General features: G+C 34.0%; 1 protein-coding gene across 1 annotated transcript in view; it reads left to right on the top strand.

The window, feature by feature from the left end:
• The window catches only part of LOC120327875 (maltase-glucoamylase-like), a 49,187-nt gene that overhangs the window by 7,567 nt on the left and 21,213 nt on the right, over window positions 1–20,407 (top strand). The window contains exons 7-24 of the mRNA XM_078114376.1: window positions 257–353; window positions 1,137–1,375; window positions 2,279–2,397; window positions 2,909–3,095; window positions 3,769–3,882; window positions 4,503–4,590; window positions 5,158–5,302; window positions 5,771–5,895; window positions 6,413–6,593; window positions 7,051–7,170; window positions 7,470–7,610; window positions 8,029–8,154; window positions 8,519–8,657; window positions 9,221–9,466; window positions 17,846–17,932; window positions 18,382–18,487; window positions 19,451–19,586; window positions 19,850–20,063. Of these exons, the coding sequence (XP_077970502.1) occupies window positions 257–353; window positions 1,137–1,375; window positions 2,279–2,397; window positions 2,909–3,095; window positions 3,769–3,882; window positions 4,503–4,590; window positions 5,158–5,302; window positions 5,771–5,895; window positions 6,413–6,593; window positions 7,051–7,170; window positions 7,470–7,610; window positions 8,029–8,154; window positions 8,519–8,657; window positions 9,221–9,466; window positions 17,846–17,932; window positions 18,382–18,487; window positions 19,451–19,586; window positions 19,850–20,063 (2,610 nt within the window). The remainder of the gene's footprint in view (window positions 1–256; window positions 354–1,136; window positions 1,376–2,278; window positions 2,398–2,908; window positions 3,096–3,768; window positions 3,883–4,502; window positions 4,591–5,157; window positions 5,303–5,770; window positions 5,896–6,412; window positions 6,594–7,050; window positions 7,171–7,469; window positions 7,611–8,028; window positions 8,155–8,518; window positions 8,658–9,220; window positions 9,467–17,845; window positions 17,933–18,381; window positions 18,488–19,450; window positions 19,587–19,849; window positions 20,064–20,407) is intronic.

Below are 20,407 nucleotides of genomic sequence, written 5' to 3'. Positions count from 1 at the left end.
AGTTGATGAGCCCTGCTATAGAAACAAATATTCAAAATTTGTTATAACTACGAAAAGAAGAATTTGATTGGCTCAAGCCGTTAAGCGTTTCATATTATAAATATCGCATACAAATCATCTTTAGTCTCGTCTAAGTTTCACAAGCGCGTTGAAAGCACATTCTATATTTTATTATAACTTGAGCTTTGTCTAAGATTTGCATATCATAACGTATCATAACAAAAAAGTCTTTCCAGTGAATTATATGTTTTTACAGCCCGATTTCAACTTATACGGAGTGCAGACATATTTCACTTGTATGGAAGGGGATGGAAATGCATATGGAGTACTATTTGTCAATAGTAATGCTATGGGTAAACTGACTGAATAGTCCATTACCAAAACTATAAATTTCAACGTCTGTATAATAATAGATAGCACTAAAATATAATGAGGTCTCCCAGTACAATACGATTTTATGGATACAATTATAGAGTGATGAAGCGATAAACCTTTGTCGAAGTATTATTCTAAGATAAAGCTATTGCACGATTTTTGGGTGCGTCTTGTCGCCTAATATTACGACCTCGAAGTCTATACCTTCGGTGTTCCTGAATTATTTGTACCAAGATGGTGAAAAACCTGAACATAGTATGTGTACCAGGTTGGGGTTGTTCAGGTTGTGCGTCATCTTGGTACGAATACTCTCGGAGCGCCCTACTTTCAATTAATACAATCTTGAATAGGAATTAAACACTGCGCGCTAGATAATAAAGGAAGGACATGTTGTGCATTTGAGTGATTGACGACTTCTGATTACGCTAAATTGATATTTTTTTTTGATTCGGGATTTTCGATGGAACAGGAACAAGATTAACAGACAATATAGATGGTTTCGTTTAATGAACGTGAAACTGGTTTGCGTTAATTAAAAAGATGAGAATCAACGCTAATTCTGAACGCTAAAACCTAATAATTAATATTTAATACAAATATTAATATTTTTAAAAACTGAGTAGACACAATAAAAACGCGAATAACTTTATATTCTTCCTAGTTATGTTTGTTTAATATAGACTAGATTCAATTTTATTCAAAGTAAGGAACTATACTCGCATGTCTTCTGACTTTGAACTATGAATCATTTCATTCTGCAGAAGTTGAGCTCCAGCCGACACCTGCCATAACATATCGTACTGTGGGAGGAATTCTAGACTTCTACATTTTCTTTGGCCCGTCACCAGAAGAAGTCAACCACCAGTATATGAGAATGATTGGGATGCCGTATTTCCCACCTTATTGGTCATTGGGATTCCAGCTATGCAGATGGGGTTACAATAGTTTGGAAAACTTAACTAAAGTGGTGGACCGTAATCTTAAATCTGGAATACCTTACGTTAGTATAAATCTTTTGTAATTTACTATATTTAGCAGGGGTTTTTAATCTTCTTGTTGGGGTGGATGAAACTTTCGAGAGGGTGAAAAATCCTTATGCAATTGATGATAAGTATATTTAATATATGATTATATTTGTGTCGTAAAATGTGTCAAACAAAAAGTGTGAAACTCCAATTTGACGCAGAACACCTATAAAGAAAGGCCTTCCACGTATCAACCACACTTATCATATAATTAGATTCGCACGTGTATTTGATTTTAGGTGCTCCAGAAGTATGCGGACCAAGATGTCGCACAACATGAACCCTAACCGGTACACACATATTATGTTCAGGTTGTGCGTCATCTTAGTGCGCATACTTCTGGAGGTCCTGATTTTATTTAAACAATATACATATAATAATATAGAGACTCAGAATTGAATTAAAACTTGCGGAACCCCAGGACTGTAATGTCTCTGGTAAGCGGTGTTAGTTAGATATTTCATACGATACTCGCCGGCAATATCAGTAGCTTCAGAACTCTAGAACTTTAACTGACTCAAATTAGATATTTGAACCTTGGGTGTCGCTGCTCGATAACCAGCTTTGTTTCTACGCGACTCCCCTTTGCCAGTAAAACTGTAAAAATTATCATTTTCTCAATTTGTGCTTGCGATATGTTTTTTACTGGTCGGAAAAAATAAACTTGACTTGACTTGACCCCTATTGAATACCACTGATATTTAATTGCACAAATCACAAAAACTATTTCCGAGCTATTGCTTCCATCTAATTTTCAATTGAGTAAATTTTTATTTTGCCTCATAAATATTTTTGGTTTATATATATTTTATATATGACTTTTACCTTTATCATTTTCTTTTTACTTTTGTATTAGGAATTAATTGTCCTATTCACAGGATGTCCAATACAGTGATATTGACTACATGGAACGTCAGTTGGATTTTACAATTGATAATGAAACGTACAACGGAATTACAGACTTTGTTTTGAATTTGAAATCGGAATACAAAATGAGGTTGTTACGACAAAGTAACCATTCGATTAGATTTTAGATTTTTCACCAAGGGTTTCCACGAAAAAAAAATCTTAGCGGGAGGAATCTGATAAAATATAAAAATCCTTTTATATTTTTGTTGATAAAATAACTACATGTTAGGCTGTATGTATAATACGATATACTTTTCTGTTTTATGGGTTATAATTCCGACTGGGCATTTTGAATGAAATATTAAATTATTATTAGTAAATTATTCGAATCAGTTTAGACGAAAATTTCGAATCGGCGCCATCTTGTTTCTTATTTTATATCTTCCAAGGATTGGAGATTCGATTTGTAAAAAAAAGCCACTCAATTATGAAATCATCAGGTATTCGAAGATACCCACACCAAGTTATAATTGGAAAAATATCTAATTGAATCTTCGTTTCTCATTTAATCACAAATACCATAAATGGAAAAATATTTCCATTCAGTTATAAAAGTTTCTGCGTTGAATTTTTTGAAAATTCTAATCATTTATTTTTAGATATATCATTATCATAGATCCTGCCATCAGCGGGAATGAGACTGAACCCTACCCAACATTTGATAATGGTGTTCGGGATGATGTCTTCATTAAATATCCCAATGGCGAAATTGCATGGGGTAAAGTATGGCCCGATCTGCCTGGAATTTATGTCAACAAGTCAAAAGACAAAGACTATCAAGTTGAGGTAATCTGAGAATTGATAATAAATATGGGATTTATATGAACATAAAACTTTGAAGTATCGAGAATAGAGGGCCATATCCAGTGGGAGAATTAAAAATTTTGGTATGAGGTTTTCTTTTGAACTCAATAGCAACAAGTTCCATAATTTAAATACTGTACGTATGTCACTAGGTGCTACATTAACATGAGACTATTACATAAATTCAATACATGACTATCAGTACGCCAAATATGAAGTTGGTCGTCAGCTGTGATACACGTTTGCTGCGGTCGTCTAACGTCTGAAACAAAAAACAAGGACGGGTTCTCTGATTACCACGATATTATATATTACCACTTTAGTTTCTATGGATGTTGGAAATTTACGATGATAATATGGATGAAAAAAACGTCACAAAGACACCAATTGTAACATTATGCTTCTTATTAGGATATGCACTTAGCATAGTGGTTGTAAATAAACTGTTTTTATATCGAGTTTTGAGTATCCGGCCAAATAACCAAGTCCATTATCTGTAACTGGCCCACTCAGAAAAGTAATTGCCTTCCCTTGCCCTAAAACCCACCATGTGTGCACCCACTATGTATATTTAATTATAATTATCTATCTACATAATTCAAATAAGATCAATATCATAATGTAGGTTGGTTAAACTATTTTTCATGATATTCAGAACTATCGAGCACATGCTGCATACCCAGACTTTTTTCATCCGAACACATCAAAGTGGTGGAAGCAGTTAATTGTTGATTTTCGTGATAAAATAGAATTTGACGGATTATGGATAGTGAGTTAATTTTTATTTTGTAATTTGCATGTGATACTAAATAAAGCAACGTTTCCCACGTGTAAGTGGAGAATTTCTTCCAAGAGAAGAATTTTTCTGTTTTGGATGAGGAATTTTTTATTATTACTATACATACTTTTGCGGTGCATTGTTGACTAAAGTATGCTACACCTTTTGCATATAAAAAAAAATTGGATATTGACACGTAACGTAAGTCATTACATATATAGTACTACATTATAGACGTGAGACCTTCCACCAGTGATTCCCCTGCACCCAATATAGGGAGTGAAAACCCCTCTACAATTTTGCCGTTTGGGGGAGGTATTTTGCTTTGTATTTGCTGTCGTATTACCAATATTCTCTAGGCATTTAATACAGTGTTAATATAATACTTATTCATGAACACATAATAAACTACTCGAACTGTAAAAAATCGGGAGTTTGACTTGCGCATAGCGCTGGCAAAGGACCTATTAAAGATTGAACGAATAAAGTATAGTTTCGTGTACAGGGAGGGTGAAATAAAGAGTTCACAAATGGGCATGGGAGCAATTTTACAAAAGTGTTTAGGGACCACTATAGCAAAAAATTCAGCTAAAATACCTAAAAAAATTTAGGATATGAATGAGCCGACTTCGTTTACAAATGGACGTCCAGAAGGAAACTGTCCTGAGAGCATTCACGACAATCCACCATATCTTCCAAGTAAGAAGTATTTATATTTCCTACATTCAGTGGTAAAATTCGGGTGGTTGTTTTTGTGGAGCTATAAGTCCGGTATGGTTTTCTCACATAAAACCCGTTGTTAGTGGGTTCGATGCAAAGGAGAAGCTGTTGTTGATATTTCGAATCCCACCAATACTAATATCCACTATTTCAATTTTTAAATTCTTTCTCCCACATTTTTGATATTGTATTCTTTGTCATCCTTGCGTCAATTTCATTTAACTTGATCTGTTTTTCCTCTAACCCACGTTTCCCAGCCGGAGACGAATTTCTCTCCAAGGAGGAAGTTTTGGGGGAGAATTTTAGTTTGTATTTGCTACAATATTACCAATCTTTTTGAGTTTTTATCATTAATACTAATACTAAGCACATATTATTAACTACTCATACTGTACAAATGCGGGAATGCTAACACTAACTAAGGACAGAAATAATCATTTAAGATTGAATAAATAAATTAATTTTTATGCATAATGAAGAAGGTTGTAAACCACTGTACTTAACAAACTAACAATTTTCTGTATCTTATTTGCCTAACATTTTCAGATCTGGCTGGAGATACTATTTACGATCTTTCGATTTGTATGCAAACAATTCAATATCATCCAGTTACGAAGAAGTACACTGAACACTACAATTTACACAGTCTTTACGGCTGGAGTGAAACCTTACCTACTCTTGAAGCATGCAGGTATTAAAATTCAAAAAGCGATTTCTACTATAAAACTTGTTACTTAGTGTCCGGTGCTGTTGATTTTGACCTGACTGTATTCATCGGAACAATTGGTTAATAAAAATATTCTAGCATAAACACATGCTACACATGCTAAATGAACTTAACTGTGTTAGCATTGCAAATTAAAAATCTCAGGTACTACCCCACGCTCCTACCTCACCCAAGGTGTAATAAATAGTGTAGGGCGTAGGCGATGCCGAACCGAAAAGATTCCGGTGTTCACAAATAAATAATAGCACCTTACATATCGTTAGATATCAGTGTCTACCTGTACGGGGGATTTTACAGGTGCGATAGGCTAGTGTAAGCCTCATACAAAAACTAACTGTTAATATAACGGTAAAAAGGACCAGACTGTAAAATATGGAGGTAATCTGGTAATTATTTTTTGTATAAAATTGTTAAATACGAAATTGATGTCAGAGATTCTACGGGGGAACGATGCATCGTACTCACAAGAGCGACTTATCCCGGTGCTGGAAAATATTCCGGACATTGGCTTGGAGACAACATAAGCGTATGGAGTCATCTTCAGGCATCTATAATAGGTTTATTTATTTTTTTTTCTGTTTTCCTAGAACGACGCTACTCTGTCACATCGGCGTCCCGATGATTCGACGCGTTAAATAGTCGTAATATTCGTTATTTTGAACTGACTGTAATTTTTCATGTGAAATCTTATTTAGTCTTTTATTCATAAATGAAAATATTTTGCACGAGAAAATTCGATGAGATGTGTAAGCTAATATTTAGTCCCATATACTATCTTTTTTGCATTCGAAAAATATTTGACTGCTTTTTTATAGATTTGTCATCTACATTTGCTATATGTGATAATATTGTGAAAAGGATACGATGTTACTTTTCATGGGATGGGCGGATGTCTTAATCCAATATGATCATTAAATACGATAATTACTGAAGTAACAAAAGTAATTATAAAATAACGTCAAAGCGCAAGGCTAACAAATATTTCACTCAAGCGCCGAAATAGTGTCATTCAACAGACTCTCAAATATATTTGATTTTAGGTAGAATTTGTTGTTAACATAAAGTAATATTTAGGAATGATTGAGTTCACTCTATTCGGATTTCCATACAACGGTGCAGATGTTTGCGGATTTTTTCAGGACACGAATGAGCAGTTATGTCTACGGTGGATGCAACTTGGTGCTTTTTATCCGTTTTATAGAAACCACAATATACAACACACGATTGATCAAGACCCAGCAGTATTTGGTACAGAGTATGTATCAATAAATATATTTTGTTTTATATATAGCACTTATGCTTCTCTATTCATATTCGTAGTACATATTTCACTTACTAGACTTATGAAGTCACATTTAATAACTTGTAATGAATCCGGGATAGAGATAAACAAATAAAATGCGAAAGCATCACATCAATCAAACTTATATATTGTAAGATTAAAAATTCTCAATTTCCCATACTGCAAAAATTGTTTGATTCAAGAGTGTTGCTGCACACTAACACAAATGCATCTCTGTAACGTTTCGTCTCACCAAATTTTTTAAATTTGTTTTCGAAAACCTTATATATACTCATTTTATATTCAGATTGTGTGAAAAAAATATTTGATCAATTTTTCAAAATCTTTCACTCTTACTAAATCTGTAGTAGTAAAAACCAACATTCCATTATATAAATAGACTGTTACTAACAATATAATGTGTCTGCAGATTTATTGAAAATATAAAGCCAGCAATGGAGACAAGATACGCACTTCTTCCGTATTTATATACGTTGTTTTACCACGCACATACAACTGGATCAACAGTGGTCAGAGCTCTCATGCATCAGTAAGTTTAGTTCATTATTAAATAAACAACGTGCTTTTATAGCAATTCATCTATCAGAAACTTATATATAATAATATTCAAAAATGCAATTCCTAACGCGATTCTTAACACATCAGGCATAATTTGTAGGCATAATTTAATTATGGCCGTATACTATTATATAACTGGAGATGATAAATTGAATAGACTATGGAATAACTATTGGATGGAAATTATTGGAAACCAGGGAAATTTTTTAAATTAGTTTTTTTTATTACATTTTTTTATTGTAAATATATTCTGGTCTGGTGGTATTATAGGTTTCCCACAGACATCAAAACATATACTATCGACCGTCAATTTTTATGGGGGTCTGCTCTCCTGATAACAGCGGTTGTGGAAGAGGATGCGACTGCGGTGACCGGTTATTTTCCAAGTGCAAGATGGTATAATTATTACAGGTATATACAAAATAATTTCTTACCAACTGACTTGATAAATTTTCGCCTATCATATATGACTGACAAGTAAATTATTTTTGATAGAAATCGGTAAAAAGTTATTTTGTATTGTTTCTGTATTGTCGATTAAAACAATTTTTTTCCTTTTCACTACAACTGTAAATGATCTTTATGTCTACTCTACTACCCCAATCATAAGACGTTCAGTTGAAATATTCCAGTTAAAAAAAATTGTGCAATCAAAAATGATGCTTTAAAATTTATTTGAGAACTGGAAGAGACGACAATGTTACGAGCAACTGGATAGGAATTTCCGCAGTTTTTTCTTTAATTCAAACTCGCTTTTGAAGTAAGGATGTAGGCCTCATTCTTCAGTGCAATTCAATTAAAATTGTTCGTTATGACTATTTTATTTTAGTGGGGAAGAAGTAGAGAACACCGGCCAAGATGTCGATCTTCCTACGGCTATAAATGAAATAAATGTTCACGTTTTAGGCGGATATATTCTACCGACTCAACAACCGGGTAATAATACATATTACAGGTAAGCACATCGATTGATTATGTAGCTGTGGTGTCGTAAATTTTTGTTGCGATGTAATGTTCATCGCATATTTACAAATTTGATCCATCTGAGTGAGAGTTTCCTAACGCGGGGTAAATTCACTCGTTGGGGTGAAATTTCCCTTTCCCAGGATAAATTTTGCTAACAATAAATTCACATTTTTTCCTGCTACACAAATAGGACACCAGCACTATGGCACAGGGTTTCCTCAAGCCTCTAGAATGTTTCATTAGGGAAACAGAAAGTTTTTTTCACTACAACGTTGTTTACACCGCTGTTATGACACCTAAATGAATTCATCATAATTATTCTTACGCGCTGATCAATTATTTATTTTTTCCAGTCGACAGAATCCTATGGGATTGGTTGTAGCACTAGACGAAGAATACAAAGCAACAGGAGATTTGTTCTGGGATGATGGAAACTCTATTGATACAATTGAAAATGGAGAATATGCTTTGATGAAGTTCAATTGTGAAGCGGTATGAATCGATTTTGGGCCTTTGATGAATGTTTGATGTAGAAATTAAACTGTAGGTAAAAATGCAATGAAACTGAGTTGAGTCACAATTCTGCGTCGATACCATACATTTAAAATAGAGCTTATATATTTGAGCTAATGATTTGGTTTCTGCGAGACTAACTACACATCCTTCTTCTATTCTTTTGTGCCGGTGGATCCGTATGCAGGCTGTAGCAAGACTCTGAAACACTTGGGTTATATATTTTATGTCTGATTAAATTCTCATGTCTCTCTACTCTTTGAATTTGAACTTTCTTTTCCAATAAGAATATCATGGGATGAGATAGGCTCAAATTGCTGTGGGATGGGACGGGACAGAAAAAAATGTGTATCATGGACAAGCCTGCCTATAAAACTATACGTCATATTTATTAATGTCACAAGATATGACGAACCTATGGACATACCGTAACTACTCCAAATTCATAAATGAAGCGTTTATTTTTTGACACATTTTTTGTTCCATGAATGCCATTAATATTTGCATCATGTATATAGCTCATTGTTTCTTTTACTTCACAGTCCACATTGTACATCAATATTACAAAACAAGCACCAACCAAACTCGATATTTCTTCGCTTTACTTTGAAAACATTTCCATCTATGGAGTTCAAGAAAACACCATAAACAACGTGGTTGTAGGTGAAAGCATCCGGGCTGAATCAGGAAGCGGAACTGATGGTCTTGAGTGGGAGTTGAGCGGTTCAGCTTTGATGATAACTAAACTAAATTTGGCATTTGGTGAAGAACACGTCATCTTTTGGAACTAAAACAATAATTGATGTTCATTCAGAACTTATATAGACATAGTTTAGCTAACAGCTCAATCAATTTTTTGAGTATACATGCTTAAATTTGATTTGATTTGATTATAATTTGAAGTTACTGACTATTCTTATTTTTATTTTCAATCATTTTAATTTTAAACGTTGCCTTTGCTAGTAATCAAACAACCATCTGTAGCACATGGGTTCTTTTTATATTTACACTTCTACAAATTCCTTTAATGCAGTGGCTTTCAAACGGTGGGGCGCGCCCCACAATGGAGGCGTCGACAATTTTTTGAGGGACATGAAGCTAATTAAATAAAAATTCGTTAGATGCGATCTTGCCCGCCTTATTCCGGATATTTTCATTTCAAAACCTTTCATTCACTTCATTATTTACATTATATTCACGTATTTTTAGCGTGTTTTTTGAAAAAAAAAACATACTTTCGCCTCAATATTTGTTATTATCTAGCTTATTGCTAGCTAGTTCATTTTTGAGGTGGGGCACGAGACTTGAAAAGTTCTAAGAAGGGGGCGCGGCTTAAAATGTTTGAAAACCACTGCTTTATTGACTCAATGGGTAAAAGATATTTGCAACTAATTACAATGTGGAATTTTGGATACGGATGTCCAATTTTAGTTCCTTTGGCGACAGTCGAAGCACCAAACAATGCTAATGTTTTATTTATAATTAACAAACAAAAACTTTTTTGGGAGCGGTATAAATTTATTGCGCAACACAGGACGTTTCAATTCCAACAATTTTTCAGTTTGCTATGTGGTCAGCGGTTTTCAACCGTTATGGTGGAGCGGAAGCCTGATGAGACAATAATAATTGACTATAACTATATATAAAAGCAACCCCTATACTGGCAAAACAAAATAATCTTTAAGGTGTAGCAAGTCTAATAATAGTGGCAAACTTAGTAGGTATTTGATTATAGACTCTCGGATTTGAATGAAAGCTCACGGAGTTCTTGGGCTGTACGGACGGAACCCTATAGGGTGTCGCGGGATCCCTGTTGAAAACCACTGATGCAATAAAATATAACCGGCAGCGTATTGGTGTAGTAGAAAGAAAGTAATTTCTAGCTCGCAAAAGTTAACTCCAAAAGGTAAATTATCTTCACCTTGACAAACCCCAAAGTGGCTTTCAAAATAATTCAATTTTCTACAGTCTCACTATTAAACTCATTTAATAACTATATAGCGCAATTTTGAATACAAAAATAAAACAAACGTATTTGTGTGAGCGTTCTATCCAAATGAAGCTAAGGAAGAGGCATACATTAATACAATAGAGTAGGACTACTCAACTATTTTTACCGAAGATCCGCATACAAAACTTCAAAATTATTTGGGTCCGGTCTTTCCAGAATTTATATATCGGCACCCTCAAACGCACACTTCTTCGACCGGCTAATGATTATTAGCTAATCATAATTGCTTATTATGGTGTTATAGTTCTTTTCATATATATTCAAAACTAGAAAAGTCATTTTATAGAATGAAACTTCAAAAATGGGTCTAATGATCTGAAGAAGATAAAGAATTAGGGGCGGTCCGAATCAAATACTCGAAAGGTCCGGATTCGGACCGCGGTCCGCCAGTTGAGTAGCCCTGCAATAGAGCATATGTCAGGGATGGCGAATCTTTTTCAATGAATGGGTCAAAAATTATATTTTTATCGGCGAACATAAGAGAGTGGTCACAGATATGTATCTATAAGAAACTTCTGAAACAAATCTTATAAGCTTCTGTTGGTGTATTTTTGGGCTTTCCTTTTTTATCACTTCAATTGGGGACTTTTTATGGCACTCGATTTTATGAAATTAGAGTACGAAAATACGCATACGAATTACTAAAAACGCTTAGGATGATGCGGCAAAATATTTTACGGTTTCAAAGAGTTTGGAGAGAATTCCACTCTAGAAGTACCGTGTTTCCCTGAAAATAAGACCTAACATGAATTTTAAAAATGATTTTAATATAAGTCCTTCTCTTAAAATAAGATCTAGTCAATAGCGCCAATTTTTTTTGATTTACTCGATCTGAGATCTCTTCAGATCTCTTCTACACGTTTTACATGATTGATAATCTATGTTTTGCAGTTATTTTAAACGTGTCAATGATATCGGTTTTTATATTTTGTATGTTCGAAAATATCGTAGTTCTCTACTTTATAATTTTGTTTTTGATAAATAAAAATATAAGACATCTCCCGAACATAAGCTCAATTTTAGTTTTTCGGCCGAAAATTGAAATAAGACCCAGTCTTATTTTTGGGAAAACACGGTAATATAGTTCTAGATCAGCTCTCAACCACATTAATGTCCTCTTACACTGCCCCATTGTTATTTCAGATTTCTAGGTTTTTATTTCAAGTATGAAAGATTTTGTTTTATCAACAGCATAGTAGGCGGGAAACTAATAAAATGAAAACTAGAATCTAGTTCTCGTATAATCTATAAATGCAAATGCACTTCCGTAAGAGACAAGACGTTACCAGAAATTGATGGATCAATTGCATTGTTATTTCGTAAACGATGTCAGAGCCAATAGCTGAATAACGGTACGTCCAAGATTCGGGGTTTTGAAAATTACCATACTGGCCCAGAAATTAACAATTTGAATATGAGCGATCGCAGCCCTGCAATCTTCAGTCCCTGGCGGTATGTCAATTAACAGAATTTTGACACAAAAATAGGTACCAGAACTCAACTCCAACTCTTCAAGCCCGCTCACGCTGGTTTATTTTTACTGCGTCTATATATTTTTCTTTCTCAAGAATCACCGCCCAAACTCTTTGAATTTGAGTCTTATTATCAACGGATATATTGTGTGCCAAACAGATCAAATGATACATGATTTATATACATTAACTGTGATTCTTTAATAGTGAATTTGAATCTCACCACTGGAGGTGAGTACTTTCTTTTAATACAATGTAAAAACTTAAAATCTAATTTATGGCGCCAATAACGAAACTGTGAATAAGCCAAAAGATTACAAACCTTACGGGGTTGGAATTTTCGCATGAGACGATATATGTTTTAATTGCATTAAACTGTAATGTTTCTCAGTGTTTCCCATCCAGTTACGAATTGGGGAGAATTCCTGTCTGTGGCAATAAATTTTGCTTTGGTTCTCCTGTGGTATCACCAACATCCTTTAGTTTTTTTCAAATACTAGAATAATTATTCACGTACGCAAGAAAGCCGTACAGTAATCGGTGCTTCAGAAGTATGTGTACCAATATGGAGGTAACTATTTTTGTTCGCATATTAAACATCGAGCTGTGTAAAAGGACGCAAGCCTATGGTTAAGAGGAGTATATTCACTTGGCTAAGACAGATAGTTCCCGAATTCGTAATAGAAATAATATAAAGAAAATCGGAATAAAATTATGGCCCTGACCCTAACCTGGTACACATACCACGGGAGTACCCAATATATAAGTGTGCCACTTGCGCATAATACTTGCGAAGTATCCATTAAGGATGAAAAAATAAAGTAGTTTTATGCATTGAACGGGAGGAAAGAATTCCAAAATAGGGAAATGGAATTTAACAAAATCGCTGCGTTAATCTGAAAAAGTATGCAGAAAAATAGAAATTGAGGCCTCACGCAACCTCTTTAAGTTTTATAATATGTCGCCGTTGGTTGTTTACATATCCATTATATAATTTCAAAGAATAACAGTTTCGGACAGAAAATAATATTATTTTGTCCATTGATATTTTAAATTACATGTAGTCGGAATAACAACTGTACTCGGACTCCTGATCAATTTCATCATAGTTATATCTTGATGCGATAAATAGAGTTTTTGAAGAACAAAGTTCAGAATCTCTCAGATATGATATGCGCCAATATTGTAAACCATGATCTGACATTTTCTGCCTTATTAATGCTGCGATATGTCTTACATTCGCCAGATATTCCAATAAAGGTTAACATTGAAGATGATTCCGACACTCCACAATGCGAAAGCATAGAAACAATTAATGTGAGTACTAGCGACAACAAACCACACATATATTATATCATATTAATTTTTAAATTTAAAGATAAATTTGTTTAATATTTTTTCAGACCAGTAACGAGGAAGGTGAGTTTTGAGGCAATTTAAACATAATGCTCTGAGTTATTAGTCAAATTTTGATGTGAAACGAGTAAGATTCAGTATGAATAATATTGTTGTTGAACTCTTTGTGGGAGATCGACAAAGCCCACTCAATTTGAGTTCGATTGAAATTCGTAAAATATATATATATAATTTTATGGAACCATTATCGTTTTTCGACTTTCAGTATATATAGAAAGTTAAACATTCTTTTAGTCAATTGATATCACGCACAATTAGGGGATCTGACTAAGAGTGATGAGTCAAACAGTTGATGCGGTAATAAGTGCTACATAAAAACTATTAATTAAAAAAATATAAATGATACCAACAGCATACGGTCAATCAGTAAAGTAAATAACATTAGCTCCGTTAAAGAAAGTAGTACATAGGAACATCTCTTTGCCGAGAATGTTAATTGAACATGAATAAAATTTTTACCGATAGTAATTCGTATTTTAGAAATTGTCTTATGTCTTATCTCTAATCAAGGCTTTGGTAGCACATTCTCAGATGCGTACGGAACCACTATAATGAAGGATTAGGCTTTTTCTCTTCTGCGTTATGAGAAGTTGATGATATCTCTGGGCGATTTTGGTATATTGAGATATATATGGAAGTTAACGCAATACGGAGTTAACGAAACCGGAAATATTGCATTTGAGTATGAAATAAATTTGGATGGCACCAATAGATAAATAAATTCGGTAGATGAATTTTTTTTGTACCGTCGCCCGCCTCACGAAGACTTCGTGTATAATTCAAAACGGTTTCAGTTATTAATACAAGCGGGATCAGGTAATATAAAATCAACTGTATTGGAATGTAAAAAAAAGGAAAACTTGCTGATATCTATGACCTCGCACACTATCGACAACTGCAAACTTATTTACGAAAATCTATTAAAGCTGAGCGGACGGCAATATCAACATGGCTTGGAATGGCATACCAGGTTTGCATTTAGATCTAGCAAAACATGTTTCTGGCATTAAAATTTTACCTCTTTTTAATAATTGAAAATGGTATTTCTTTTATCCCGAAGCGCTTATATTTTGAAAAGTTGAAAAATTGAATGGATGTTGAAAAGCATTTATCAAATCGAATTTTACATAAAAAAAAATGAAGTTATACCTTATATTGAAAGCATTGTAATATTTGTTGAATTAAATTTTCTAAAATTTTTAAAATAATCTTAAAAACTTGAATATTGGATGTCATATGTGGCCTGATCGTTGGAAAATGTTGATCTATTTTAAATTTGGGGTAAATTTGGGGATATAGAATTGGAAGGAATTTTGACCACTGAGTGTTTAATTTCTGCCACTCCCAATGTGGAAATCGTTGTGTAGTTGTCCGAGCACATAAAACAAAGATTATCCTCCTTCTACAATGGGCCAAGCAATTACAAAATCGATTAAATCGACAATTATTACCTGACAATCGTTTAAAAGGTTGACTTTTCTTGCTAGATGAGGCTAGGGTCAAATAATTCAGCAAAGCAACATTTCTTTGAAAAGTATGCAAATATGTTTTAAGAGCGTCTTTAGGATAAAGTGTAAATCTGTTAGGCATTATAGTTAATAAATGTTGTCTTTTCGTCTTACAGAATAAAATACTTATGCTAGTGTCTGGCGAAATCGTCACTCTATCAAAAGAAATGTGGGATCTTCGCTATCCTGACTAGCATGTGTCCTACAGTAACGTGGGAATCGTGGTGAATCACAATGTGCAATTTGAACACCAAGAACTTTTTCATGCGCCAGCAAATCACTATTATCGATATTGTTTATGTGAAACTTGATCAGGTTTTATCTGCTTATGATTGGACACGAAATGTATTTATAGTAATTGCTTATGTGGGAAGTATCAATTCGTAAAGACTTGGCAGCATTCATTTTGCTAAGTTACACCACAATTTCAAAAACTTGCTGATGGTAGACAAGCGCTGCTTCCTCACTTTGAAATAATTTCTGAGGGAGTAAATGTCATGTACAAATGATGGTTTCATATCAGTCATTAATTTTGCGCCATAAAAAGTGCTACATGACGTTTAATATTTGAGCAGGTCCTTGAGTCGTGAGATTTCACTGAATTTATTTTGGAAAAATTCGGGTCGCTGGAAAAAAGGTTAGGGACCACCGATCTATCCGACAACCTGGTGCGCATCTGAGTTCTCATCGATACTGATGTAAATTGTAACGTTGATAAGTGATGCCCGTGTATGTCGCACAAGCTACTGCTTTTAGTAATTGCACCTATGTGTTCATATATATATTTCAGAAAATATTTTTGGTAGCCGCGGGAACCCGTGATAAATTGTTGTTGTTGTTGAGGCTGTATAATTTTTTCTTCGTAACCAATCGGTCAATCGATTCCAAATCTCCAGTATTCATTCAAAAATGGAAAAAATCACTAGAAGTCCAATTCTATTTTAAATTTTTTTTTGGGGGTTTATATACAGCTATACATATGTGATTTTGGCTTGCAATAGTTCGTCGAATTTCTAGCATTTAAATGAACAAATGCAATGGAACGCATATTGGAATGCACGCAGAGGATCGAAAAACGGTCAATGACGCAATTTCCTTAGTTTTTAATAAGTAAATATTCAGCCCCATATTGCCGTCAAAGCACATAACAATGTAATTTCAGATGATTCCTAAAACTTCGAATAACCCTTGCAATCGGTAAATATTATACCTAACTGCATAGTATTTTGTTTATGCTAATTTCTATAGTAACCATCTAATAAAGTGAAAACAGAGAAATTGTATCCATCGTTTGGTCCTTTTATGGCAGTCGTTTGAAATTCGTGCATTGCCCTCTTGTTTATACATAAATAAATTGCGAATTACTGTGTCTCAATAAAACCACATGATCACCTAAAAGGTAGATAAATTATATCCTAATTTTATCTAGCATTCCTGTTTTTTTTCCCCGTAACCATTACAATTCAACGGCGACTTTACGATTCCTTTTCAATTGCAGTTATTTATATTATTTATAAATGTATAATTGTTTATTACTATTATTGATATTCACTTGTGGATATGCTCATGTTGTTATTTACTGTTATAATTGTTGCTTCAATATCTTTTCGCAGTTTACTGTACAAGATGGTTTATCTTCCCTCAACAATATTCAACTGATCCGATATACCGATACCATGCTCGAATCTATTGTCATTTAATTAACAAAGTTAATGATTAATGATATCTACCTAAATGAAGCAATGTTGAATTTATTTTTACCGATGTGTTGGTAAAGACGTATAAAATATTGGTTTAACAAAGCGTGTAGGTATATGCACTGTTTCCCTGCAGTGTGTGCCTGTTATGAAGGAAACGTAATTTGCTAAAAACAGAGCAGTTTAAAAATAAGAACTTTTAAAATCAGTAAGGAAGTTCTAAAAGCTAGGTCTTCTATTTCTGATTAGACTGATTAACCTGGCTTGCGCCCATATATGGTATTGGGACTTTGCAGCAAATCTCAAAAATGTAGTCTCTATTGACAGTTGTGCCTAATTATAATCATGAAAGTGATGAAATACAACGCTGTTAAAAATAAGGATTGGAGTGTGCACATCGTAAGAATAAGTTCACAAGGAAAACGAGAGGACACCTCTATCTAACTGGGAGGATCAGAAATAGTTAGTGGGTCATTGTCATGTGACAAGAAAAATAGGAAAAAAATTCTGAGCAATTGATTTTATGTCTTTTCCGATGTATTTGTTATAAATATATATCTGCTGTCACATCCGATCGCCACAAATGATTCTATTTTCAAGTCTCTAACTCATTTTGTTGTTGATTTCTGCACGATGCTCTACAGCAGTAGTTTTAAGCCTTTCTGATGGAGCGGAACCCCAGTGAAACATACCAGGGGCTCGTGGAACCTCTTGTCTTTTATTATCTGCATTGTATGAACTATAATTACGGTATAAATATAAAATCAAACTTAATAATTAAAGTGTAGCAAGTTTAATAATAGTGGCAAACCTCTTACGTCTTGGATTCTATTTATAAAAAATACATATAAAAATATAGACTATCGGATTGGAATTAAAACTTGCACAACTTTTGGACTGTACTGGCAAAACACGAGGGTGTCACGGAATCAGTTTGAAAATCTACCTAATAATATATGCCTATCCGCATATCAAGCATATGATATCTTACCTACCATGGTAAATTGATGCTGTCTGAGTCTGTATTTGAGTTGATGTTTAAAATTTTATAATCTGGAGACAGCTTAATTATATTGCTAGAATGAGTGCTTCCACAGATAAACTTGAAACAAGCAATTTAGAATTTGATGATGGACCGAAAAATAGTGAGGTGATACTATAATTAAAATGCTTGATATTGTTATAAGTTACGTATGCAGTACATGTTAAATACAAGTTTTTGCCACAACATTTAATAAAGACGATGTCATTTAGAAATATTAAGAAATAGCACTCACAGATTAGGTTTTTTGAAGTAATTAGATCCTGTGCAACTCTTTTTCCCTGGGATATAAATTTTTGAACCATGTACGTTTATTTCAAAAATTGCACATTCGCCAGAAACCATGAGCACGCAGGTTAGACCTAATTATGAGTGTCGCTGCTCGATAACCAGTATTGTTTTTTTACGTCTTCCTTCACCCTGAAATGCCATTTTCACGATTTTTCTTATTTAATGTTTGTACAAAGTGTATTTTCAGTTTGGCGAAAAAATAGAATACTCACCGACTCATTCTATTCCTTCGCTTCATTGTCTCACTGTATTTATATCTATTTCAGAAAAATGGTGGTGGCAAGAAAAAGTGCATCGTGATAAGTGGAATAAGTGTTGGAGCCGTCGTTCTCTTCAGCGCTATATTTTTTCCTGTATACTTCACTTCTACAAGTGACTATTACCTTTAATTTTACTGAATAATCTCCTCCAAAAAAGATTTACAGTCGTCAAACTCGGTTGCTTGTGAACTATCATAAAATAGCATAAGATTTACATATTAACTTTGAAGGAGAGAAAAGTTTATATGACGGCCCAATTATATGCCGAACCACGACCACTGCTTCTTGTCCGTTTACCAGCCGCGTATGTGGTTTGTTAGCCAGTAATTTGTTTTTGGAAGCATGGACTTGATGGTATAGAAAGCCGTAACCGACCAGCTGTTACGTGAACCCTATTGTGGGGGCGAGGAGTTCAGCAATCCACTCGAAAATAACTATCCCCGCACGGGATTCGAACCTGCGAACCCACGCAGGGTAATCAGAGGGGGATGGCGAGCTTTTTCCTAACGCTTAGCACGATGCCCGTTTACAGTCATTGTACCTACTACATTCAATCCCAAATTTTTTTTACAAGAACTTCAGTTATGTGGAATTCACAACCTCATAGCTGTTTACCTGATTATTTTGACGTGGGCTGCTTCAAGTCTCCTGTCAATCTGTATCGAATCTACACAATTCTACTCCCTAGTTCTTTACAGTGTCTGTAGCTCTCGACATTTTAGTGGTCGCATATAACTTCGCCCAGGGATCATTCTTTTTAATTTCTGAGTGATTTTTCGGGACTTTGCTTTGAGCAAATAGTTTGAAAAAGATGATATTTTAATTAAACATACCGTGCAACAGTCACTTTAGGCTTGTTATATAATGTGAAATACCTAAGAGTATTTATATATTAGAAACTTTATGAATATTCTATCCAATTAAAGAGTCCAGCTGCATACTAACAGATATGTATTTCTGTCACGTTTCGTCCGACCAAAGTCAGACTTCCTCAGAAGCATTTTACAACCTGATTAATATTAATAGAATATTCTAAGTATAATAATAGTTCATAGTATTGAATAATTTTCAACAGAACCGAAGCCCGCGGAATCAACTATTATTATAACGGTCACTCCTCCGACTACACCAAGACCGTGGATATATGAAAGTGAGAGAGTGGATTGTTCTCCAGATAAGAACATTACAAAAGCAGAATGTGAAGGTCGCGGGTGTGTATAAGCGACTGTGTGAAACTTGGTATATGAATACAAAATCCGATACAAACTTTTTCTGTTTCCTACAATGCCCAAAATAGCGATCAAAAGTTGTGTCTATATCCATAAAATTGTACTATTTGAATGCGACAACACCACGCTATAGTTCACCAAGTCTTTGGGTCAAATATTATGGTATCATGAATGAACAGCTTGCGATTTTTAAACCACATTATTGGATTTTAGAATTTCTAATTTTTAATATTCTTTTTTTACAGGTGTGTATATTCAGATAGTAGTCCATCGGTGCCGACGTGTTTCTTCTCCGGGCCGCGATTGTATTCAAAAGATGGAGATACCGTTAGTACGGAGGACGGGGAGTATTCGACTTTAAAAGTATCTCAACAAGATTATCTTACTCATTTTGGAGATAATTTCAATAAATTGACTGTTCAAACCGTTTATATATCGGAAACTACCGTTCGTGTAAAGGTTAGTAAAAATGGCCTATATTGTATTACATTAATTAAACGCTCGGCGACATTATCCCGTTTACAAATCGTTTTGAACCTTGCATCGGTTACATTGAACATAAACGTAACTTACGTCACGTTAATAAAACTGCCAACAGAAAATGATAAAATAAGCTTCAGTAAAGTAGTAAAGTTAAAAATGTTACCCTTCGGATCAAACAGTACAATTTCAGTAATGATGAGATTTACAATTCATATGTCATGAATGAATATAACCTATTTGATTATGAAATTTAATTCTCTCTTTAAATTCTAGCAAAGAGTAATTATTAATGTGAAATGCACAAAACCAAGAGTGTGAAA

Source organism: Styela clava, chromosome 7 (genome assembly GCF_964204865.1).
Source record: "Styela clava chromosome 7, kaStyClav1.hap1.2, whole genome shotgun sequence".
Classification (NCBI taxonomy): Eukaryota; Metazoa; Chordata; class Ascidiacea; order Stolidobranchia; family Styelidae; genus Styela; species Styela clava.
This window is presented reverse-complemented; position numbering and strand designations above follow the sequence as displayed.